Source organism: Myotis myotis, unplaced genomic scaffold, assembly GCF_014108235.1.
Source record: "Myotis myotis isolate mMyoMyo1 unplaced genomic scaffold, mMyoMyo1.p scaffold_m19_p_11, whole genome shotgun sequence".
Taxonomy (NCBI): domain Eukaryota; kingdom Metazoa; phylum Chordata; class Mammalia; order Chiroptera; family Vespertilionidae; genus Myotis; species Myotis myotis.
Genome location: NW_023416315.1, coordinates 69,151,288 through 69,178,164, shown reverse-complemented (window position 1 = coordinate 69,178,164; position 26,877 = coordinate 69,151,288). Strand labels below are relative to the sequence as shown.

General features: G+C 41.7%; 1 protein-coding gene across 2 annotated transcripts in view; it reads left to right on the top strand.

Moving 5' to 3' along the window:
* CPED1 (cadherin like and PC-esterase domain containing 1) overlaps positions 1-25,039 on the top strand; it is a 281,289-nt gene extending 256,250 nt beyond the window's left edge. For both annotated transcript variants that reach the window (XM_036328853.1, XM_036328852.1), the window contains 2 exons: positions 3,543-3,689; positions 23,007-25,039. In XM_036328853.1, coding sequence (XP_036184746.1) covers positions 3,543-3,689; positions 23,007-23,225 — 366 coding nt within the window. In that variant the 3' untranslated portion in view covers positions 23,226-25,039. The remainder of the gene's footprint in view (positions 1-3,542; positions 3,690-23,006) is intronic.
* Positions 25,040-26,877: the final 1,838 nt, after the last annotated feature.

Here is a 26,877-nt window from a genome sequence, read left to right as displayed (position 1 = left end):
AAAAGTCATCTTTGAAGTAGTATCATTAGTCATATAACTCTGGCTAGAGAGTCATAAATGAAAGGAGTTAGAGGCCTCTGACCAGTTCTTATAGAATTTAGTAAATTAGTCACAACACTGAATTGAAGTCTCAGAAAAGAACAGAAAGACATCTGTAGGTAAAGGAACCAGCTGGGGTTGTTCAAGCCAGGAAAATTCTTGGCAGTGGGGTTTGTGTGTGATTGCTCCGGGGAGGCCAGGAGCACTGGGAATTGGGGAGACAGTAAGCTGTCCATTGAATACATAAGCCGAGTGAGATTTACTTTTGTGTCAATGTTGAGCGCTCCTAGCTTTCCCCGGCACATACTACACAACCCCCCACCCCTTTCTTGAAACTACGCCTGCATAGATGCCGGTTCTATGATACAAAAGCAGGAGAACGGGTGGTAGAAAGTGGCCCAAGTAGAACCTCCAAATTCATCTCCTTGGAGTTAGGATGGGCTGAGGGGTTGAGGTATTTAGTATCTGGGGTAGCTGAAGAGTTTTAGACTGTTGGGGATTAGAAGAGGGATCCTTTGATAATTTTTGTGATAGGTTACAAGTAGAATCTCCTTTACTGTTATCTGAAGACTACAGGTCAATACTGCAACTCCTTCTTGAGGACTCTGGTAGCTCTACTTTGCTTCTTTGACTGCAGCTCCTCACAGGAACTGGAGTTCTGTAGCTGCTGCTTATATTTAGTTTATCAAGTTTGAATCAGTTCATCTCAGCAGACAGCGAACATTTCTTCAGCATCTACTATGTACCGGATGTCGTGGTAAACATTATGCCTCCCCCTGGGCTTTGATGGTGTTCATCAGTCCTTTAAAACTGAGTAAAGACAAAAGGATGGAACCAGAGGGTGTGGAAAACAATAGAATGAAAGAGACAATAGCAATGGAATCAGAAAATAAACCTGAACTCCTCATCGTATGCTTGCATGGCTTTTCAGGACTGGGCTCTGCTTTCCTCTGTAGACTTATCCCTTGGTCTCCCTATATGTGCACACATGTCTAGTCACCAGACACACTCACAACACCACCGCGCTCGGTCATGCTGAGCATGTTCTGGCTTCTCAGGCATGTCATGCTCTCGGTCACCTTCAGGTCTCTGAAATCACTACTCCCTTTTCTTGGAGCCCACTCTTTCACTCCCTCCTCCTGTGGGTAACCTCCAAGCACCCTTAAAGTGTTAGTTTACATGCTATTTCCTCTGGGGAGACTTAATGGGCACATGGGACTCCATGGTCTGTTCCTGCTATGAGCTCCTATAATGTCGTTTTGTGTCCTCGTGCATGTCACTCCTCTGATAATAGTCCTTGGTTGCCTGTCTCCCCTGCTAGAATAGTCTCTGTGATTGGAGAGACCGGGAAGGGAGGGCTGCATTGCTCATTCTGGTACCCCTAGCGCAAAACACAATTGTCAGCACGTAGTAGACTCTCAAAAAATACCTATTCCCGAGTGGGTGAGTGACACTTTGTATGATTTGGCTGCTCCCAGTTTGCCCCTTTAGGACTAGACATTCATTCCCCGGGGCTCTGGCTGTGTGGCCTAGTAAAGACTTACACGTGAATCCCAGCAGGGATTGCCTTTTGCTGCAGAAACCCAACTTGCCCAGGGCAAGGGTACCAAGACTCCACCCCCTTTACTTAATGTGGGCCATTATCTCAGAAGATCCTTCCCAGCTCTAGAACCCCTAGTGGGACCCACAAAGCCTATTTCAACCACATCACTCTTCCATAGGTGTTGATCCCTGTTGGTCTCCTGCATGCAAATTTCCATCTAATTGTCTATTACCCATAGAACTGACCTTTCTCTAGACACTGCTTACTCTAAAGTTCCATGTATCCTTCATAATTAGACATATTAGAGTTGAGAAAAATGCGTGTACTAGACAAGAACAAGCCTGAGGATCATTTTTCATGTGATAGCACAGACAAAATTCGCATCTGTCTCCTTCCTCCATATTTCTTCTTTATGGACCTTTGCTATTCACGATCTTTATTTTGGGGGAAACACTCTTCTTTGAATGTCACATAAAAATAGTTATGTGAGCACAGTAGAGATAGGAAATTAGACGTATTTGTACTGCTTTTACTTTGCGGTTGGATTAACAAATGCAAGTAATTTGCATTTTTACATGGAAAATGAAAATAGTTTTTGTTCTTTAGAAAAGATAATTCCCTCTCTTTGTCAGAGTGGGTTTGCCAAGAAACAGATACTGAGATGGGATGAGCAGAAGAAGGGGGTTTAGAGGGAGAGCGCCTGGGAAGACTAAAGGGAAGAGTAGACAGGAAGACTTTCAGACAACAGCACCCAATGCAGAGCACTCAGTCTTGCACCAAATGTTTTTTAGTCCACTGTGTATTGGGACCTGTGTTTAGGTGTAATGAATCTGACATGAAGGGTGTGGAAGAAGGATGAAGTACATAGGAAGAGACTCAGACAACAGGTCAGTCTGAGAAAGTGTTGGCCAAGCCAATGAGGAATCCTGAGCTAGGGTAGAGGAGGAGCTCCTCTTGACAGTAGACCTCAACTAGAACTCCAACCTTGGACATGGGAGGGAAGGAGGGAGAGATGGAGGAATATGACCCAGAAGCAGCAGCACTCCATTCTGCTGCTCCTAGAAGCACACTCCCTCCCCTCCCTCCCCACCCCCCACTGGCAGTCCTGTCTCTGCTCAGGAATCACCTCTCCAAGTCTCTCTGTTCAGCTGTCCCCTTGCACCTGGCAGAGCTATTCCCTTTCCCTACTAGCCAGAGCCTGGTAGGTTTGCCTGCAATGAAAGAGTTAGTAAATGTATGCATATCTTTCTCCTATTAGAATGTAATGTCTTTTTAAAAAATATATATTTTATTGATTTTTTTTACAGAGAGGAAGGGAGAGGGACAGAGAGTTAGAAACATCGATGAGAGAGAAATATCGATCAGCTGCCTCCTGCACACCCGCCACTGGGGATGTACCCGCAACCACGGTACATGCCCTTGACTGGAATCGAACCTGGGACCTTTCAGTCCGCAGGCCGACGCTCTATCCACTGAGCCAAACCGGTTTGGGCTAGAATGTGATGTCTTAAGATCAGAGTCCATGATTTATTTATTCTTATATTCCTGTCCCTCAGCACAGAGCTAAGCATGAAACATATATTAATTAATATTCAAATGAATAAAAATCCAAATAGATGGAGATAACATTTGTGATTTCAAATCTTGGCTTCTAAATTGAGAATTTTAGAGATTTCAAAGGATCTTTGTGGGCCAAAAAATAAAATGAAAGTTCTAAACTGTAAATCACTGTACATATTTATGTATTGCTGTTTTATACTTACACAGGTGTTTACATTTATATTTTAAATAAAGAATTAGGACACCTCTTTATTTAAGAAATGCAGGTAAAATTAAGTCTTTATCTCAAAATAAGACCAATCTGTAGAACAAGATGCCCTTTACACAATTTCTATCTGAGTTAGCAAATCGTAAACAACGCTCTTAATAAAAATTCTCACTCTTCTGCTTTGCAACACAGAGGGAAGTTCAGAACTTATGGAAAGAAAATGTGATGATTCTGGACACTGCAAAGAAGTATGGCTACGAAGTGGTGGACACCTTCACTATAACCATGGGGCGCTACAAAGAGTTTTTCCAGGGAGCCTGTGGCTGCCATTTCCATGAGGTATTTATCTGGCTTTCTGACTCTTTTAGCTTTTGATTTTAAAAAAATTTTCATTGTGTTTTTAATAGCATGGTCAGTCTTATAGTGCATTAAAAAAATGTGTCAGGAGGAGATGAGATGATTTGTTCATCACTCGGCCGAAGCATGTGGTAATCATAACTCAAGGCTCTGCAAAATGAGGTGTTTTTTTTTTAAAAAAAGAGTGTTTACATAGACACTTGGGAACTGGGAGCTCAGGTCAATGCGAGAAGGAGATGGCCACCTGGAGAGAACCTGCCTGTCTCACAGACTCTGGGCCTTCCCTGAGGAACGGTGTCCCGAAACGTGCCAGATGCCTTTAGTGGAAGCAGCTTAAAGATCCAAAGCATTTAATATGGTAACTAACGAATCATCTTCCTCCTTTGGTGTAGTCAGTGCACAACAGGAGGGCCTGTCTTTTGACTGATTTCCTCCCCACTGGTGAAAATGATGTTATTTGTAATAGTAATTAAACAGGCTTAGCTGATAAGGTGATGATAGAAAATAATTTTACCCTTTTTCCCTTGTCCTTTCAAATCCCTCTGTGGATATTGCCTCCCTATCACTTGAATAAAATCTTGATAAATCCCATAACTTGAAAACCACTTTCAGATCATCAAAGGACCCCCATCATTTTCAGGCACAGGAGAATATCACTTCAATACTAAAATTGCCCGGGCCTGTGTCTATGCCCATGTAACATGATTTCCTTCCCCCAGCTTAGACCTGCCTCGTCTTGAAAGCCTGACATAGGAGAGAGGGAGCCAGGGACTTCTTTCCTATTTCCCCACTTTTCTTCTCCCACCCTCTTCATTGGGTCCGGTTAGGGAGGAGATATTAAGGGCAACAAAAGTCTTGCCTGACTAGCATAAGCATAATCATCAGTGTGCTCTCTGGGGATAGAATGCTAATTCCTTCTTTTTAGGGTGCTTTTGTGCACTTCCTTGAAGACAGCTCCCACTGAGCCCCCCAGAGATAGCTTCCTGGGGAAAGGCCAGTCCCACTCACCGCTGCATTCCTTCCTTGGCCCTGTGACTTCCAATTGCCCATCCTTCTGTTGAGGGGTCACATTGCCCCTCTAGGCATCCTCTTGGAAGATACAGTGGGACCTTGACTTACGAGTGTCCCGACTAACGAGTTTTTTGAGATACCAGCTGTCTCTGGGCAGATTTTTTGCATTGAATTGATAGAGTAATTTGAGTTAACGAGCTCCTTAACATGCTCGGTCTCAGAACGAATTAAACTCGTAAGTCAAGGCCCCACTGTATTCAAAATGGCACTGGGCTTGCTACATTCAGTTGCCCAGATTTGGTCCACGAGAAACACCCAGGCACCCTTGCTCAGCTGTTGCTGGAAATACAGTTAGCTCCAGGCCAGCCCTCTCTCTGTTTCTCGCTTTCTTGCTTTCGCTCTCACTTTCGCTCTTCCTCTCTCACTTTCTCTGCTACAGGGAAGCTGAACTTTAGCCAGTGTCTTATCCCAGTCCTAATGCACCCCAATCCCCAACATGTCCATCTCTCCAAGTTGGTCTCTTAAAACCCCATCTCACTTAGCTTAGAGCAGTGGTTCTCAACCTGTGGCTCGCGACCCCTTTGGGGGTCAAACGACCCTTTCACAGGGGTCGCCTAAGAGAGAGGAAGCCAGGGACTTCTTTCCTATTACATATTGCTTTTGTGATTCATCACTATGCTTTAATTATGTTCAATTTGTAACAACGAAAATACATCCTGCATATCAGATATTTACATGACGATTCATAACAGTAGCAACATTACAGTTATGAAGTAGCAACGAAAATAATTTTATGGTTGGGGGTCACCACAACATGAGGAACTGTATTAAAGGGTCGCAGCATTAGGAAGGTTGAGAACCACTGGCTTAGAGCAAGGTTGGTGGAGCTCCCCAGAGGGAAGAAGACCACAAAGTATTGGAAAACTTCTCACATAGAATTTCTCGCTCTTCATCTTCATTTCCCAGTCCTTTTCATGAAACAAGGGTTTGTGAAGCGAGATGCTGTCCACACTTTTGCATGTTTTGCATATATTTTCCAGACATTGCTTTGGAATGTGAAGCTACTTGGCTACTGTTGTTTGCTCTAGGTCTCAGGAGCTTCAGCTGAAACTGACGGAGAGTTTCTCATTTGATCATTTTGTCAGATATTGATTCACTTGTGGGTTGTTGTTTTTTCTTGCATGGCCTCCTTTGTAAACCAGGATGCAGTCACTAGTGAGTTGACTAGTGAGATGACAACTAAAGGTTTCTTCTGATCCTATTTTTCAGCCATAACATGACTTTCAGAATCTATCCTGGTCCTCAGGTTTTATGAATAGCCAACAGTTATTGACATGACACTGTATGTTCTACTAATGGATTCATGTTATATTTTCATATGACAAATGGAACTGCATCTCAGAGAAGTGAGCTCCTGCACCCACAATAAAAATCATTTTGAGTTTTTATCTAGCAACATGGAGCTTGGCCATGTGGATGTGGATGCAGACCAGATTTTAAGCTGTAGGACACTGTGTGTCTACTTATTTCTTCCATAAGAAAACATAACACTCTTTGGGTGCCTATCCTAATTTGCAAAATGTCAAGACTTAGAAACACAAGAGCAGGCCTCCTGGAAGAAGAAGAAACAATGAACTTGTACCTGAGACAACCCAGTATCAGAGTTGGTGACAACATCAAGCCAAAAGTTGCCAAACTTGCAGAAAATGGGGACTTTGAAAGACAATATACAGATAGGGTTTTTTTGTTTTGTTTTTTTGGGGGTCTCTTTTAGGAGAGATTCATTTATTTTTTTATAATATGCCTTCAATTAGTATTTGGGGTGAGGATATCTGTTTTTTCTTTTTTCAGCTTTAGTTCTTCTAAAAAGAAGTCCCCCCAATGATTTCCAGCATGGCTCCAATTAAAAACAGAATATGCCCTTCCCACATGATTGCATTACATGTATCTCCTGGTACAGCAACAAGTAGTTGACACTAATAGTTATGGAATTAGAGAAGTACAAAAAAGACTCTTTGAACCATCAGAGCTAGAAAATTGGCTTATAATCATTACTAAAACACCATTATTAGTTGCATAATAATGACTTAAGCATGCCAGGTAAAGATTATTTCACTTATTTGATTTTATAATTTTTGTGTGTGTGTTCAGATATCATGCACAAATTCTTTTTTCTTAAACCCTATTTTTCATGTATGCTGTCTTGGAGGCAGGCTATATAGGTATGCCCTGAATTATCTCAGTTGATTCTGGAGCATGCTATCCATTCCGAAGTTTCCATGTTTGAGAAGAAATACTTCTAATCTAAGAGCATTTGCCTTTCTAGTTACCACACAGACCTGATACAGTCGTCTTTCTCAAATGACTCCCTTCATCACAAAGTCTCATACCTCATTCATCACTTAGGCATACTTGTTGCTTAACTTTTGAACAATTTGTACCACTTGTATTTCAGGAAGTTGCTAGTGCTGACACAGATCTTTTATAATCTTTCTAAACCATCGCCCAACATCTTAAATCACTGTTAGCTTATTATAAACAATCAAGAAAATTCTAAAGCTTCTTGCAAAGAATGGTGTGACGATAAATGTAGCAAGCCAGAAATCAGTAGGTTATTGGTCTCGTGCAAAATGTATTAAAGGGTAGAAATTCATTAATAACAACCACTTTTTCCTCTGTGCTCGTCTAATGAGCTGGCAAAGAAAGTTGTCATATAGTAATCAAAAGAATTAAAATTAGCTATAAGAAACCTCAAAGAATTTCAGTTTGAGAGCCTTGTATCTTCTGGTGTTTAATGAAACCATTCTCACAATCAATTCACAGACACCTGAGAAGGATAGGTATAACCTTCATAGCAAGATGTGAATGTGACCTCTTTGATTTGTGGTGAGAATTCAAGCAAAGACATAACAAGCCTACTCCAGTGGTCTCTTATTGCTATGGATGAGATTAAAGGGTTTGGGCATCTCTTTCATCTGTCAAGGCACCAAAAGAGAATACATTGCCACCACACATTTATAAGCAATTTCCCAACTGGTGTGCATCAGTTTTGACTAACATCATCCCACAAATGAGAAAAGCAGGTATATCTCTTCATGGGTAGAGATGGGAGATGGAATTTTGTTTTCTCAATGTTTATGCAGGACAACAAACAGGATCCAGGTAGCTCTTGCCCAAGAGTGGTTTTGGATGGTGCCTTTAGTTATGTGGCAAATATCTACTGTCAACAGCCAAAACCTGGAAACGATACAAAACTATTATCAGCCCAAACTTAGCTGCAGAAGGAGAAAATCCACAACTAATTATTATGTAACTAGAGTCCCTGTGCACAAATTTGTGCACCAGTGGGGTCCCTCTGCCTGGCCTGTGGGATTGGGACAAAACCCCCTCTCTGACAACCCCCAAAGGGTCCCGTATTGCAAGAGGGTGCAGGCCAGGCTGGGGGACCCCATTGGTACACGGTCAGGGCCGGAGAAGGACATGGGAGGTTGACCAGCCAGAGAGGGACTGCGGGAGGGCTCCAAGGTGTGTCCAGCCTGACTTGCTCAGTCCCAATCGGCCAGACCCCAGCAGCAAGCTAACCTACCAGTCAGAGTATCTGCCCTCTGGTGGTCAGTGCACGCCATAGCAACTGGTCGACCAGTCGACTCTCTGCCCCCTGGCAGTCAGTGCATGTCATAGCAAGAGGTTGAGCAGCCTTAGCATATCATTAGCATATTACGCTTTGATTGGTTGAACGGCTGACCAGTTGACCAGACACTTAGCATATTAGGCTTTTATTATATAGGATTATTAATAAGTCTAATCCAGCAATTTTCCCAAACTTTTTCATCTCGTGGCACACATAAATTAATTACTGAAATTCTGTGGCACACCAAAAATACATTTTTTGCTGATCTGACAAGATAATATGTATAATTTTGATCCACTGTGCTGGCTATTGTTATTTTTCAATTTGACAATCTAAGAGAAAAGAAGTCAGTGCCCCTGACTAAATAATAAGGTATTGCATGTTTTGAAATTTCTTGTGGCACACTGGTTGAAAATCACTGGTCATATTTCAGTTGTATAGAGTTTATATGATATCTCTGTTTTCTGGCAGATCATAGCCACAGCTTTTGACTCAGCAAAAAAAATCAAAACAAAAAAACCCTATGGCATCACTCCCAGCTCTCACATATATCTTTATTGATTTCAGGGAAGAAGGGAGAGGGAGAGATAGAAATGTCAATGATGAGAAAGAATCACTAATTGGCTACCTCCTGCATGCTCCCTACTGGGGATCGAACCTGGAACCTGGGCATGTGCCCTGACCGGGAATGAAACCATGACCTCCTGGTTCATAGGTCGATGCCCAACCACTGAGCCAAGCCGGCCGGGCATCATTATTTAATCTTAATTAAATAAACAAAAGCTTATCTGGCCTAGAAATGTTTTATTTCTGTATTATCGGCCTAAAGCGTTTCTCTTTGTACTTCAGAGTTTAAAAGTTTATCATAAACATAATGAAGAAAAAGCCTTTAAATTTATCTATCTAAAAAAAAACTGAAATAATGACTTTTAGAGAAAAAAGAACTGATCCAAATAGAGTTATCTTACTTATATAGCAGATTCCAGACTTTAACTAACAACATGGCTTTTTTTAATAAACTAGTACACTGTAATGACAATTTAATTCATCAGCTTTTTTGGTGCCTGTATAAAGATCATATTAACTGCTATAAACTGAGCCAGGAGAAATTCCCATTAACATCTCAAACTAAACATGTCCCCCCCCAAAATAATTAATATTTGAATTTATTCTGTTGTGCTGTCATTTACAAACCAGGCTCATCCTCTATTCCTCCTTCTCTTTCTCCAGCCCCTAACAACCTCCAGCCAGCTAGTTGCCAAGTGCTTTTTACCTCCTAAATATTTTTTCAAGTATTTTTCCTACACTCTGTTCCCACTGCCTCGACCTTGTTTATTCTTTTACTTTATCATCCCATGTTTATTTTGTGTGCCCAGTTCTTGAGCTAAATAGTAGTGATGCAAAAATAAATAAGACTTACTCTCTTCCCTTGAGATAGTGTAGTTGGAGGGTCAGGCAGAAAAACCCATATTATGAAACATGTAAAATGGCATGTTAGAGATATAAATAGGATATTATAATAACACCAAGAAAGGGTACCTAACCCAATCTGAGGACTGAGTGAAACTCTCCTTGAAAACTTTCCAAGTTGATTGTTAAAGAATGAGTAGACCCTAATCAAGGTAACAGGGTGATGGCCAAAGAAGGCCATTCCAACCCTATGGGACATTGTGAACCAAAGTAGCTTTGAAATAGCCTGATGTTCTCAGGAAATCACAAGTAATCCTGTATATTGTAGAGCATCCTATATAATAAGAGGGTAATATACAAATTATCACCTCAACTGGGAATTCGACCGGAGTTCAACCAGTGGGCAGGGCCAGCCTGCCAACTGCCTGCGGCCCCTCCCCCCAGACAGCCCAGCCAGCCCAGCCAGATCAGCCCCTATCTGGGTGGGCGCTGGACCACACCCGTGCATGAATTCATGCACCGGGCCTCTAGTCAATTATAAAAGGAGATTGGGAAAAGTGAACTAGGGTCCAATGATGGTAAGAGGTTAGACTTTATCCTGTAGGTGATAGAGAGCCAATGAAAGGTTTTAGAGAGAAGTGAGATTGCCATGTCTTTGTTGCAAAACAGTGAGGAGGAAAAATTTAATGAGGGCTAAATCAGGGAGAGAAGCTAGGAGACTTTTTTCAAAAGTAGGGTGAGTGGTGATAAAAGCTCACCAAATAAGAACAGAGACAGCAAACATAAGGGAGAAACAGACAAATACAAGCCCTAGATCTTATCTGTGGCATGAGGGCTCAGGAAGAATCTAAGATAATTCCCTACTTAGGTGATGGATTAGCGAGCTCAACTGGCAATTGAGACAGAAAATAACTGGGAAGGTACCAGCTTAGGGAAAAGATGATGAATTCAGGTTTGAACATGTTGTGTTTGAGATGCCTGTAGGATATCCAGGTGAGATCTCTCACAGGCAGTTGGATATACAAATCTGAAGCTTGAGAGACAGGGTGGGGCTAGAGATAAAAAGTTGGAAGTACTCAGAAACTAGGTAACAGTTTAAACCATAAAAATAGATCATCCAGAGAAAGTGAGTAGAATAAGAAGAGTTGAGGAAGAACCTTTTGAAAATGCAGACATTTAAGCAGTTTGGTGAAATAGGAGCATTTGGATTTAGACAATGAACTGTTCAAGGAAACTCTAGTAGAGTGTGGTGCCATGGAATGCTCAAAAATGAAAATTTGTGAGGTTGAAATAGGGGTGATGTTGTCTCATGTAATAGGTCTATTAAGATGGAATTTTTAACTAGTCATTAATTTTGGCATTGAGAAGGTCCTTTCTGATCAAATGAAGAGCTTTGGTAAAATATTGTGGGCAGAAATTAAATTACAATAGGCTAAAGAGGTATCAGGAATGAGAAAAGAGAACTGGTAAAGCCTTTCAATAAGTAAATAAGAAATAGGAAGCCCTAACCAGTTTGGCTCAGTGGATAGAGAGTCAGCCTGTGGACTGAAGGGTCCCAGGTTCGATTCTGGTCAAGGGCATGTGCCTTGGTTTCCGGCATGTCCCCAGAAGGGGGTGTGCAGGAGGCAGATGATTGATGTTTCTCTCTCATTGATGTTTCTAACTCTCTATCCCTCTCCCTTCCTCTCTGTAAAAAATCAATAAAATTTATTTAAAAAAAGAAAAAGAAATAGGGAAAGATATTGGAACAGAAAATGGTCCAAAGGCAGTTTATGGGCAGAGGAGGAAGGAAATATTAAGACTATAGGAGGGAGTAGGGCTGTTGGAACAAGGGCCCTGAATACATAGGAGAGGACCAGGTCAAGGACACTGGTGAATAACTGGCAGGATGTTGATTAATGAACAAGGTGAGCTGGAGGGTCTCTTCTTCCCTGGAACCTTACTTTCCACTACTTGAATTTATCCTTCATGCCCTACTGGGATAATATTTCTATACTTCAAGTCTGATGTCGTCATTTAAAATCTTTTAATAGCTCTGTAAGTAGAGGAGTCACAGAGCTTTTCACTGCCTAACATTCCTCCACCCCTTTTATTGGGAAAGTGATTCTAGACAGTTTTGTGTGTGTTTTTTTAATAAAATAACTAGAGGCCCGGTGCATGAATTTGTGCACAAGTAGGGTCTGGCCAGCCCGCCCTGATCGGGGCCAATGGGGCCCACCTGGCCAGGGGGAGGGGCCTCTGGCAGTTGGCTGGCAATCCCACCCCCGATCTGGGGGGGCTGCCTGGGGGGAGCGGCTGCAGGCTATTGGCAGGCTGGCCCAACCCCTCATGAGGGTGGGGGGTGCCAATCCAGGGCAAGACCAGCTGGGGGAGGGCCCGCCCCCGCCCCCGCCCCCGCCCCCGCCCCCTGGTCGAACTCCCAGTTGAACTCCCAGTCGAGGGGACAATTTGCATATTAGCCTTTTATATTATAGGATTAGTGCTCATTCTATCATCTGCAAGTGAATCCTAGCCTTTTGTGTGGGGTGATTAGATTAGAGATTGGTGCCTGACGAGGATGAATTCATTAGCCCTAAGGGAGTCCAGTGTTTTCTGAAACGATTTGCTACAAAATCCTGTTTTAAATCCTGTCAGAGGTGGCATGTGCCTGCCTGCCAATATTCTAAGGGATTCAGGAAGAAGTTTAAGGGTTCCACCTAAACTTGGGAGCATCCTGTATTGAATGGTGGTAAGACCAATTATATCAGGGTCTCTTCCTTAAGATGGATAATTAAATGGAGGATGAGCAAAGAGAGAGTCCATCACTCTGTACTGAATGGGTATGATGACTCCATGAGGCAGCTGCACTTCCCAGCCGCAGCAGTCCTGGAACTAGAGTTAGTATGCCTAAGAAAAAGATGTTGACCCAGCACTATTTCCTGTTCTTTGAAATAAACCCTCATTTCTGGGGGGTTTAAATACATTCCCCACTTTATGTTTTCATGTTCAAGCCTGGTGAAAACAGGATCTGTGGTTTAGGAAATACTGTATATGTCTCCACTTAAAGGATTCTCAAATAATATTAGTATATTAAATGATCCCAGAAGCCCTACAGCAAAGAAACTGTTTAGCTCAGTTTGATCCAGTTTTTCCCAAACTTCTTTGACCACAGAACCACTTTTCTTTTTTTTAATAACTATTAACACTTCACTAAACATACTTTGGGGAAACTAGCATAAAGGGTAAGGTCTAAGATCGGGCATGGAGTATACAGATTGGCCACAAGCATTTATCTTTTCATCCACTTGAAACTCCACTAAAAAGGCTGTAAAAACATAAAGATATTCACCTTCCCCTCCCCCAAAAATAGACATACTAAGAAATAACTCATAACAGATAAGAAACCCAAGTTCAATTTGGGAAGTGTGACTCAGCCGATGAAGTAAGTTATCCTGTCAAGTGTCTTGAGAGAAGAAACACCAGGGAGAGGTGCAGCGCAGATGCTCTGAATGGCTCGGACCTTAGGAGCCCCGCCCTGAGGAAGACAGGCCAGGGTGAGGCACAGGGCGGAAAAGAATGGGTTAAAAGTCTGTATGCAAAATTAGTGGACCCCGAGCCCCGAGCCCCACCTGTGCGGTCAAGAACCTACATCCATACACATCACTTCCTTTAAAATTGAACAGCAGAGAATCCGGACTCCAAAACACAGGTACAGTAAAGAACACCTGAATCCGGAAGCTGGAATCAGAAAGATGAAAATGAAAGTTGGAAGGCTGGAACCCCTCGCCTTCTTCCCAAACCCCTAGAATACAGGCGGAGAGGCACCTGCCACCTCAGACAAGAGGCTGGCCATCTCTTCTGACAGGAAATTCAGCGCCCAATAGGCCTCCTTGAAAAAGACCAGAGTAGCGCTGAGCAGAGCCCGACAGTGAAGCCAGCAGCTGCACACATGGGCCCACACAAATTGTTTCTAAGTCACATTTTAGTGCCATATCTACACTAATAAAAGAGAAAAATGGTAATTGGCGTACGGCACTACCGTTTTCATTGGCTAATCAGGGCTATACGCAAATTAACTGCCAACTAAGATTGGCAGTTAACTGCCAACAAGATGACGGTTAATTTGCATATGTAGGCACAATGCAGGGAGGCGAAAGGGAAAGCAGGAAGAAGCCCCCTGCCACTGACAGTGATCGGAAACCCAGGGGGTTGCTAAGAGCTGGGGGGCAGGGCAAAGGCGGCCCCGGGGCCGCCTTTGCCCTGCCCCCCAGCCATGATCGGAGACTCAGGTGCCTTTGCCGCCCTGGCCAGTGATAGCAGGAAGTAGGGGTGGAGCCAGCGATGGGAGCTGGGCACGGTCGAAGCTGGCAGTCCCAGGAGCTAAGGGTCCCTTGCCTGGGCCTAAAGCGGAGCCCACGATCGCGGGCCACTGCAGCTGCGGGTCCCCGCTGCCCGGGCCAGACGCGCAGGCCAGAGGCATTAGGCCTCAGCAGGGGCGGAGCCTGCAACCGCGGGGAGCTGGGGGGGCGGAGCCAGGGATTGGGGGGATATGATGGTCCCCTTGCCCAGGCCTGAAGCCTGGGTCAGAGGCGTCAGGCTTGGGCGGGGGGTGGAGCAAGGGATCAGAGGGAGATGGGGGTCCCCTGCCCAGGCATGATTCCTGGGCCAGAGGCCTCAGGCCTGGGCGGGGGTCAGAACCAGTGATTGGGGGGAGATGGGGGCCCCCTGTCCAAGCCTGACACCTCTGGCGGAGGCGTCAGGCCTGGGCAAGGGGCCGATCAGGCGATCGGAGGGTGATGGGGGTCTACGCCTCTGACCGAGGCATCAGGCCTGGGCAAGGGGCAGAGCCAGCAATCGGAGGGGTCTGGGGGTCCCCTGCCCAGGCCTGACGCCTAGGCCAGAGGCATCAGGCCTGGGCTGGGGGCAGAACCAGTGATGGGGGGAAATGAGGGTCCCCTGCCCAGGCCTGACGCCTCTGTCAGAGGCGTCAGGCCTGGGCAAGGGGCCGATCCTGTGATTGGAGGGTGATGGGGGTCAACGCCTGAGGGCTCCCAGTATGTGAGAGGGGGCAGGCTGGGCTGAGGGACACTCCCCCACACACACACCCAGTGCACGAATTTTGTGCACCGGGCCCCTAGTTCTTCAATAAAAAGTCTAAGCTTAAGAGAGATGGATGGAAACAAATACCTGTGAGTTCTGATCAAATCGATCCCAAGACCCAAGACACAACATCTAAATAGAGCAGGGTAGCAACTTAGCTTAGGATCCATCAGACTACCGAAGGCCATCCAAGTATTAAGAATTCACTGATATGAATATTCAGCCACTTAGGAAGATGAGTTTAAAACAGGGGAGTTCGTTTCTGGGGAACTGCATAGGCACACAAGGTAGAACCAGCAGTTTAACACTCAATCAATCAACTGCTGGTTTGTAGCTCCTTATAACCAACCTCCCCACCTCAGAGCAGAATTTGTTCCCAGACCTGGGAACTGAGGTGTGTCTGGAGACAGGATTTTAAAGGGCTCAGCTGCCAGAGTAAGAAGAGTTGGAGAATTGGAGGAAGGATGCAAATCTGGAAACACCAAGAACAAGAACAAAAAAACCCTCATTCCTAAAGAAAACTTTTGTCCTTCCCTCTAATCCTCAGCATCTTTGACCCATTCCGAAGTTGGACTCCCTTCAATCCGAGCATAGCTTATTTCATGTGGTCATAATTAAATATTTGGGGGTGGGGGGGTGGGGGGGTGGAATGAAAGAATTCTTTATCTTAAAAAAATTGCATAATTTCCTGAAATGGAATTATGAATGACAAGGACTGGCTTCCAGCTATTGCTCATCCTTTTATTTTTTTTTTTTACTCCATTTCTATGAATTCTTAGGCTACTCTGTGAGCTGGCCATAAGTTTGTGACTGGGTCTTAAGTGGAATACCCTGCCTGCAGAATGACTACACCAAGTAAAGAGGACTTCAATTATAGACGTTTATCTGCAAAGTCTGCATTACCATTCTGCCTGGTCAATGTCATGTTTTCCAACCTTAGGAAGCCATAGCCCTCATTCCTCTCTGGATCCCACTCGGGATTGTGAAACATGCTTGTAATCAGACCAACTCCCCTAATCCAGTCTAGGGAGATTTTGGAACATTTGCACCGCGGAACATTGTTTCCTATTTTGTTCCGTGGCTCTGGAACCACATCAGAAGTTCCCTGGGTGTTATTCAGGTCCAGATCAGTTTTAGCAAAGGTATTTGCTTGTAATCTGCCTGACACTTTTCCAACTCACCAAGCTTTCCGCGTCTGCACTGGCTTTTTGAAAATTCAAAGTTATTGCAGTGCAGCAATTACTTGACATGGTCATACATTCATTCTGATGAGTATGTATGTGAAATCCATTTTGAATGTTGCTGTGACAGGCCTCTAGCAGTAAAAGTTGCAAGGTTACTTTTGTTGTGTAGTTTATTGAAGTTTTTCTTTTGTTTCAGAAGCCTTACAAGAGCCATTGGACAACACCAGTCAAGTTGAATTGTGGCCACTTGTATGCCTTCTAAAATGTCTGTGTCCACAAGTCCTTAATTATGTAGAGAGGTGGAAATAGCTACCACCATAAACTGGGAGATCTTTAGCATATAAGAAACCTATGAAAATATAAAATTCACTTCTATACCCAAAGTCACAGAATTTCAATTCTTATTACACTGAGTCATAGAAAAATTTGATCATCTACATATCTTGTAATATCTTATATTTACATAACTTGATTTCAGCTCCAAAATTATTCTTTTCTAAGTTTCTATACCTAATATATTAAAATATATCACTGTTTTGAAATGCTGTCTTCTTCACTTGAAAGTCTATTTCCACATGAAACCATCTAAACTTGAACATTGCTGTGAGAAATATTTTATTACACCCATACTTATTATTATAAATCAATGCTGACCTAACAGTTTTCACACTTTCTGGAGAACAATTGGCCTTCACTATCTCTTCCTAATTTTAAGTATAATTTGACACAGTAAATTCAAAAAGAAAAAAACAACAACAACAAAAAGCTAAAAACAAGAGGTTACTTTGGATTGTTTAAAGTGGCAAAATAATGTCACTTAACACTAATTAAAATAATGTCAACATTTCCAAACCCCATAGGAATATATAATTAAACATATGCAGTAGTTCCTTATCCTGTTAGGTAGGCATGACTCTTTCTCAGTGGTAAAGTCATAAGAACCAAATTTAGAGAGGCGTTTGGAAGTGTCGAACTATTAGAATTTGTCTCTGATTGAGGTAACCACTGTAAACAAACATCAAAAGTCTTTTGTCTCTGGTTCAAGGCCTAAATCTCTCACTGCTGTTTTCTGATGGCTCCTTTTTAATATTGTTATTATTTTGCACCAGAGGGAAGCTAACATTTGTATGACTAACAGCTCTCTTCCAAAGCCACATTCTAGTGGACACATTAGTTGGATTTTAAAATCCCAAATGGTCCTCTGACTTGGGGAAGGACCCAAATGGGCACATTTCCACACATGAGATCAAAGGAAAGAAGCAAGCAGCTCTCCACTGTACAGGTATCAAACACTTTCCACTGGCATAACTTTTCCAAGCCTTAAAATGATAGCTTACTCCTTGTCCCCCCCTGTAGAGCCTCTACAATCAGGTCATATTTTGAAACTCAGATATAGCCGTGTGACACCAATGCTGGACACTGAGTTTTACAAATAAGTTCAAAGAAATAATAACCATGTGAGGAGATTATCATGCCTGTCATAAATTAGCACGAAGTCTTTTTCATGTACGAAGGAACTATTCATCGCATGGAAACAGCCTGGTGCCTGACCTTGGGAGCGAGTCTCCGGCAATGTCATTGAAGTCATTTCATTCTAGTTCCTACTTCAAGTATCTCAGACATGTGTCTTTCTATAGTCCCCTTGAGGGTAGGGACCATGTCTGAATTACTCCATGTGTTTCCCAAAGCAGAGAACTCTGGAGATTAAAGCATGGATATTATGTGGAAAATGATATCATTAAATTGTAATGTTTTAAGACATGGCATCATTTTGCTTCTCTTCTGTTTCTCTGTCATAAGGGATTACATGAATTCTTGCTAACTCTGAAAATTTAAAACTTAGTATGTACAATAAAAACAAAAACAAAAATCCTGTCCTTACACTACAGGGTGTCCCCCCCAAAAAATGTATACATAGTTTGAATGATTATAAAGTCAGTGTTTATTAACATACAGTTCATTTTTCAAAATTAAGAGAATCTATAGAAGTGAATAAATTTTATGTCAATGCCTGTTTTCAAACTGGTGACCATTCTGGTCCAAGCACTACTGATAATGCGAAGCAATGGAATCACAAACATCGAGAATCATTTCGTTCAGTATTTGTGCACCTTCAATTCATCAACTGTTGCTAGTTTTGTACCTTAAGATTTATCTTTTATGTATCCCCATAAAAGATTCTAGTGGATAAGTATCCTTTGTTCAAACAGTTAAACCTGAAAAAGAATGAAAGCTAAGTGAATTATCAGCTGTTAAAGTGTAAGTACATTTTGGGGGGACACAGGGAAATGTATACACACTTTGAATAATTATAAAGACAGTGTTGATACTTCAAGTGTGTTTTCAAACTTCCAGTAGCATTTTAGGATAAATTTCCTTTGTTCAAAGCTTAATCTGGCTGGAAAGGAAGAACCATCCATTGAGCCATCCGCTGGTAAAAACATGTGCATTCATGTTTTTGGGACACCTTGTAGATACACCTCCCAATCCTCATCTACTTCTCTATTGGAGACGCTACTGGCCATTTGATAAATAGCTCCATTTTAAACATATACTTTTATTTTAATCCCATATAATTAAAACTATTACACCGTCAAAATTGATGGTCACTGGATTTATATAACATTGGGCTTTATTTAAAACTACCTTATTTTTTTAATGAACATTGTAAGGAACGGTAGCAGTTTATGAAATGCATTTTAATCTGCAGTATGAACATTCCTATTCTTTCTCTCTCCGTATTGAATTCTGCTTATACTTGGCTTATACAACCAACAAATTGAGTCTATGGTGGGTTGATGGTAGATCCCGTTCATATTGATGAATGAATATCTGGTATAGACAGTCTCCCTCATTACTACTTTTTTTTTCCTTCACAGATGGTCTTGATTTTTTTTTCTTACATTTACTCTTAAAGATGTATTTTAGAATTTCTTTGTTAAGTTCCTCCCAATTCCTGCTGGGATTACATTGTAATAGCACTTTAATTAGTTTGGGAGGATTTGACATGGTATGTCTTTCTATTTGTTTACATTTTCTTTTATGTCTCATTAAACTTTCGATATATTCCTCACCTGCATCACTGTTAACTTGAAGTTGTTTTAGTAATGTAATGGAATATTTTCTGTAATATATTTCCTATGAATTATTGATAGAATATAGAAAAGATATATAATTTTCAAGTATTCTCCTTCTAGCATTTCATTATTTTGCAGTAGATTCCTTTGGGTTTTCAAGGTAAACAATCATATAGCTACCAATAATTCCTTGGTCGTTTCCTAGAGCAAAACATTTCATAAGATTAAACCTTGCATTCCTGAAATAAATGTATGAGCTCGTGGCAGAGCACATAATGCTGCTGGAATTTTCAAAGGTTCCTGGATTCCATTTACAACAGCATCTGGGAGGATTTCTTTGAATCTATATTTTGACAAATTAAAATTGAAATAATTCCTTCTCTGTAGGTCTGTCCGCTTTCAGGATTCAGAATGAAATTGATACTCGGTTAACAAAGGAATTAGGAAACATATCTTTTATTATTTCCTGGAAAATAATTTCAAAGGAAACCAACTTCGTTAAGAGTTGTTGGGCCGATCCCTGGCCTAGGCACATAGGTGTCAATCTAGGAAAGCATAGAGGGAGCATTGGCTCTGCAGGTGGCATCAGGCTGGCCCTGGGACACTAGGGGAGACCCCCTCGTCTCATCTTTCTTTCTCACTTCAGTGATTTACAAACAGAAATACATGATCAAGTTTCCTTTGTGGAAAGGTGTGGTGAAACACTGACATTACTCCTGAGTGAATGCATCTGCTTCAGCAAACACACTGGGAATATGTATTTTTGTGTATCTCTTTATGAACCGCATTCAAGATTGCTACGTGCATCCTCACTAGCATTGTCCAACATGTGTAGTGCAACATTAAATGCAGCCCTGGAGTCACACAAAACATTAAAATAATGTTTGAAGTTCTATAACCTTTTGCATCGGGATGGAAAGGTTACATGTAATTGGCATGCAGACCATCCACGTAAGATAAAATTATAGAAACAAAATTAACCTAATTTTGGTTTCGGAACACTGTACTAATATTTTTTCAGGGTTGAATGTAATATTTGTGCTCAAGTGTTTCCTGAAATAAACTTTAAAAATGTTCACTAATCTTGCTATCACTGAGTACAGACCTCCCCAAAAGGGGCAGAACCTTCAGGAAAACATTGGTGCGCCTCCCAGCCTATCATATTTAAAGTTATAGCATCAGCGAACAGAGGCAGAAGTTGCTGCACATAACAGCAACGTACAACCTTGGGGCCTGGAATACTAATCAGTGGTTAACTGCAAACTGAGCTCTAAGTTACGATCCATAGGGATTGCTTACCGCAAACCACTGATTTCACTGGACTTCTTAAGGGTCACTTCCTCTGAGGGCCTCATCATAAAAAGCCAAGCCTCCCATAGCTATAGGAAAACAAGTCATTTCTTTGGGGCTGGAAGGGTATAATTGGTTTCAAAACACATTAATATTATTTTTTTTCTTCAAAATGAGAATAGCCTCAACATTTATTTGATTATGAAGTAATGCACATTCACTGTATTAAATTTTAAAAGTCAAGACCAAATGTGATAGAGAATACATTTTTTTTTCAGTGATACAAACGGAAGGTTTCTTTTTTTGTTTTCTTTTTTTATTGTTTAAAATATTCCATACCTCTCCTTTTCCCCCGATTAACCACACACCCCCTGCCACTCTCGCCCCCCAAGACAAGCTCCCACCGCCCATGTCCATTGGTTATGCTTATATGCATGCATACAAGGCCTCTGGTTGCTGTCCTACACCACCACCCCCTTCCCCTGCCTTCTCTCTGAGGTTGGATGGTCTGTTCAGTGTTTCTTTGTCTCTGGATCTATTTTTGTTGAGAATACATTTTAAATCACCTCTACAGTAATTTCTCCACCCAAAGACTTCTATTCTTAACATTTTAGTGTAGATCATTACAGAATCTCTATTAAAAATATCTTCTAAAAAGGTTCATGCTCACTCACTTATAACTAAAAATACTTATCTTCAAAATAGATATCATTTCTTTCAAGTATTATATATTTTTTGAACTGTTTTTTATTACATTCTCTTACATAGGATCAAAAAATATGTATCCAAATCATTATAAAACACTCAAAAGAATTAAAAAATCCATGTTAGGTAGTGTTACCTTCATTGGTCATTAGTGACTAATTTATGTGCCCATATTGACCAAAATTAATGTCCTCCAATGGCATTAACATGATGGAATTCATGGTTTGTTATTCATTTGTAAAGCCACCCAAAACATCTTTGCCAGTAAAGTAAACCCTCGATTTTGCAGACCTCAATTTAACAGACTTGGGCTTTAATGGACAAAATTACTGATTCGTATGTCATATGTGAAAATTAACACCCTGTTGATTTTAAAATGCTTTAAAACAAGTTTTGCTTATAATTAACTTAAACAGATTGTTTTTTTGTTATTAGTTCACTGTTATTTTTAACAAATTTTAGCGAAATGGCCGTATGTTGGAAAAAAACAGTAGTTATTTTGCGGACAAAAATAAATATTACATGTCTGCAACCATAGTCTACATATTTAAATCCAAGAGTCGCCGCTTGTAAACAATGTTCCGGGAATGATTAGCACGTGATCACGCTGCATTGCACATGGTGACTGGTTCCGTTGTCGTGTGGCGTGACTTTCTGGGGCAGTTTTAACACGTGCAGGCCCATGCCCCACCTCCGCTAAGCCAACCCCAGCGTGTGCACTTGTTTGCTGGTGGTGACTGGCGAATGCACGCATTTCCTAGACCTACTCAGTAGACATTTAAAGTGACAGTAATGCATATAGAAAACTTTTCTGTGAAAGTCAACTTTTCATACACACTTAATTTTAATTACACAAATGTGTCTACATACGCAGAAACGGGTGAACTAATGTGTCAAATGTTGAACATACCCATTTGGAAAACCTACTTCATTATCTAACGGACTTTCAGCTTTAAAGGACACCCCTTGCCCGTATTAGACTGAAATATTGGGGTGTTACTATATTTTCTCTCATCCTATTTCCCACCCCCCGCCGCCAATCTCAGTCTTGGTCCCCACCTAGTTCTCTCTGACCATTGGTGCTAATAACCTGAATGATATAACTCAGTGATGACAGCTGAAAAGTACAGGGTTCCACCAGGGCATCTTGTTGTAAACTGTGCAAACAGACAGTAGACATGGCCTCGTGGTCTCTGTGTGCACTGATGGCCATAAAGCATCTGTGAATAGAATCACAAAGAAGCTGGTGTTCTCTGGGGAGGGAACTGAGTAATTGGAGGTAGGGAACAGGTATAGGAAGGGGTTTTATTATAGACCTTTTTGTGCTTTACAAATGCTTATTATACTGCCGATTCGGAAAATGTAAATAAATGCACATATGTATCTGCATATGTACAAACAAGTATAAAGTTATTAGCCTGCTAGGGCATAGACTGCTCCTTCAGGTTCCAGAATTTACTGGGTGCCCAGAGAAACGAAACCACTAACTGTAACAGCGTCAGCTTATGCCGTGCAACGGGAAAACAGTTTTACTCTGAAACCCGTTGCAGTTGCTATTCTGTAAAAGGCTGCCGCGAGAGATGTAGAGCACCACGCTTGAATCGGTGATTCAGCACAGGCACCCCAGCGCCTTCTGTGTGTGACCGCACCCGGCCTGGAGAGGGACACGCACACAGCAGTGTGGCAGAGAAACCCCGAGGGAAGGAAAGGGGCAGAAATTCTCACTTTGAGCTTGGCCTTTTCTAAAAGCTGGGCCATGGTGGTTCTCGGCATTGTGAAGCATATTGTGCCCTTTGGGCACCATGCGTGTGATGGAAATAATGTGCAGGTTCCTGAGTTAGTTACACTGCTCCGTGCAGGGCTCAACGGCCCTCGCTATTGCCTCACTATTTTTTTTGCTCTTGATTTGCAGGTAGTGAAGTCCAAGTTATTTAAAGAAAATCACTTCATTAAAATAAAACGATCAAGAAATCACACTGTGGGAAAATATTTCAGCAACCAGAGCAAACTACAGCGGCAGCAAGACTCCCTAATAAATGCTCAATCGCCGTATCACGTCCGAGGTCCGATTAATCAGGTTTGCTCTGAAATCCTTCTCAGCAGGATGTGTGCAAGGACAGGAGCTGCGTAGACCCCCTGATGGGGACTGAATTTGCAACTGAAGACAAACCACTAACCTGGATGATCGTCTAAGACCCACAACCTGTGCATCGAGTGTATTTTAGACTGACTACATGCCTTCATGCACACCAGCACACAGTTACACACCAATGCACACGTAGCTTTTAAAAAAAACACCGTAATAACACTTTGTTCCTACCACTTTATAAAGTCAAGATGTGCACTTAAAAATCAGCTGGTTTTCCATGTGAAAGACAGAGCCAGGAAAAGGTTACTCAACATATAATATGGACAAGAACCACTGTGGGCTAGGGATTACATTGTGATAATAAAAAGAAATACAGGCACTTGGATTATGGGAGAAAGGCTAATGCGTTGAGCGTTGTGTTATATTCTCTATTGGCCTGTGAATACGGAGAAGGGTAAAAAGGCAATTACATTCCACTTGCAAGTAGGGACTGCGCTTGCGTCCTTCACCAGGAGAAAACGCAGCGTTAATGTGGCTTCGGCTTTGTGAATCTAATGCTTACGATAAACATTTTTCCTATGCTTTTTACGTTTTATAACTGAAAGGAAAAGAATAGGAATGTTCCACAAGGGAATTCAAATGGATTCTATGAGATGAGAAGTGTAACATTTGACCGTTAAAACACCCGTATGTTTAACTTTGCACTCTGTAATTTTCAGAAACATTCCCTCCTATCCTGTCCCTGAACTTGGATGGGTAACTGCAGACTAAGTTGATTAAATGTGTGATTTTTAAGTGCGAAACAAAATATAGTTCCCCATGTATTACTTTGTTTCATTGACAGTATTACTTCAGAAAGCTTTGGTTTGCCAATAGAGCCCTGTGTAATGTAAGGTTACAATTACATTTTATGTAAATATTTTGCAAAGGATTAGGCATTCTCAAGTGCATAGGCATTTATTTCCATAAAGCACTTGTACATGTCCACAAATACTCCTATGTTACTAGTAACTATATTTTTATTTTCCTGAACAACTGTATCTAATTCAAATTTAGAGTAGGCATAAATTATTTTTTATTAAAACTGTGGCATACATATAAAACACACCTAATTCTAGTATTTAGAACTTTTTCTTCTATATTTTCATTTCAAAATAGTAAATTTTTTTATTTTACAAATGCTTTGTTGTGAGATAACATCTCACAGTAGCAATGGTTTTTAAAGAATTAATTTCCTTTGGGGGGGGGAGGGAGAGCTGAGAAGGTTAATTCAACACATGGCTGAAATTACCAAGTGTACAAATACCTCAATTTTACTACCTTACGAAACATAAAACTATTTTGATCAATGAGTTCCTTAGTATGAATATCCACCTCCTTTAAATACTCTATTTTTATATATATTTTTATATGAAAGTAAACATGACGTTATATTTAACTGCCTTAAATTATATTTAAGCACAAATATCACTTGATATAAGCAATACATATCTGCATCTGATAGATGATAGATTTTTAAAAAGAATGGTACAGAATTCACTTTTAAAGTGAACGTGTTTTTTTTTCTAATATCTGCAGCTATACACATGCACCATTTTTAGGTTTTTCCATCATTTTTTAATGAAATAAGATGTTGCCAATTTATGCAGCCTCTCTCTCAAGTTTTAACATATTACATTTTCTGTAACAGGATATAGCCAGTGCCTGATTCTTGCAATTTACTGTCAACATAATTGCAATAACTGTCTACCTGAGGTCTGTCTGGCATTTAGCTCTTTGCTATTGAAATAATAATGGATTTAAGACACAATTGTAATAACGTTATCAATAAATGTCTTAGTAATATTCTGTGTTCCAAGAGTATCTTTTTATTTTATTTTCCGCTGTAGTTATACAACCATACAAATGGTGACCGCTTGGTACAGATATTATCATGCAGATTCAACTATTGGAATGTGTTTTAATCAGATTACTATACTCCAACCCTGATATTCTCTACATTTTCATCAGATGAACTCCCTGCTGAACGGTGACCAAACCTTTTGACGATAGGGCTGTAACAAGCTTTTACTATTTTTAAAGAAAAGACACTAAAATGGTAGGAATCATTATACTTTTATTTTTTTATTGAGAGAGACACAGAGAGAGAGAAACATCGATTTTTGCTGTTCCACTTCTATATGCATTCAGTGGTTGCTGCTTGTATGTGCCCTGAACTGAGAGTGAATCTGGGATGGTGCTCTAACCAACTTCTAACTAACCGAGTTACCCGGCCAGGGGCTAGAAATCATTAATTGCTCCTTAATGAAAAGCACTACCATTTACTTTGTCATGGGGAAATAGGTGTGTGTATATGTGTGCATGAACACTAGTATTTGGATGTGCTTAGCAAGTTAATCATTTGAGTGGAAAAAATAAGAGTAGGCATTTTAAAATATTTTTAGATATAAAAGTTAAAGGGAGTGTACTTTTGTAAGGATTGATTAGTATCCAGTCTAAACTAAGCTAAACTAAGGAAAACATGTAAAACATTAAAAGTCATGAATAGCGGCATAAGTATTTCCAAGCATCACTGTTGACATTGTGCAGGCGTGTGTGTGTGTTTAATGGCTTGCTGTGCTCCTTGCCAGCCATCTGAGTAGGCAAGTCAGATCCTGTAGGGACAGAGGAAGAGGAAGGGCTCACCATTGCCTGCTGGTGGAGTTTACACTAGGGTCATTTCATCTTCATGTTAATTGCCCCTGTGCCTAGTAGTCACCTCTACAGCACAGTAATTCCCACTGAGAAAAAGCACTGGGGAGGGGGGGAATTACTGATTTTTAAAATGGAAACCATTCCAGTAATGTTTATTGGGGGAAAATAATAATGTTCTGCCTCAAGTTTCTCCTTTCATTTTGCTGGACACAAAAACTGGTCAAAAATTATGTAACCCAACAAGAGTTATTTGAAAGCCATAATGCTTTGGCATGGAGGCAGGGATGGCGGGGGGAAGCAGGGATCTAATATAATAATAAGATCATTGCCTGGAGAGATGATCAGGGTGATGACCTTATTAAATACTAGAGGCCCAGTGCACAAAAATTTGTGCACTGGCGGGGGGAGGAGGGGTGTCCCTCAGCCCCACTTGTGCCCTCTCAGAGTCTGGGACCCCTCGGGAGATAACCACCTGCTGGCTTAGGCCCGCTCCCCGGGTGGCAGATGGCAGGCCCAATCCCTCGGTGCCTGTCCTGCCGCCCTGGGTCCTGCACACAGCAGGGTCAATCCGGGGGTTGGGGCGCCGCCCCGGGTTGCACACACAGCAGGGCCGATCCGGGGTTTGGGGCACCGCCTTGGGTCATGCACACAGCAGGGTCAATCCAGGGGTTGGGGCACTGCCCCGGGTCAGGTCGCACACGGGGCGCCCTATTGGGCCAGTCGATCACTGCTGCCCCACCCTGCCATCCTGGGTCGGGTCGCACACAGACGCCCGCTGCCCCGGGTCTCAGATACGCTGCCCCGGGTCGCAGATAGGCCTGGATGGCGGCAGGGCAGGCAGGATGGCGCTGTCTCACCCTGCCTGCAGTATGCAAATTAGCCGCCATCTTTGTTGGCATTTAATTTGCATATTACACTGATTAGCCAATGGGAGGCATAGCGAAGGTATGGTCAATTACCATGCTTATTTATTATTAGGATTACTTTATGGGCTCCTTCC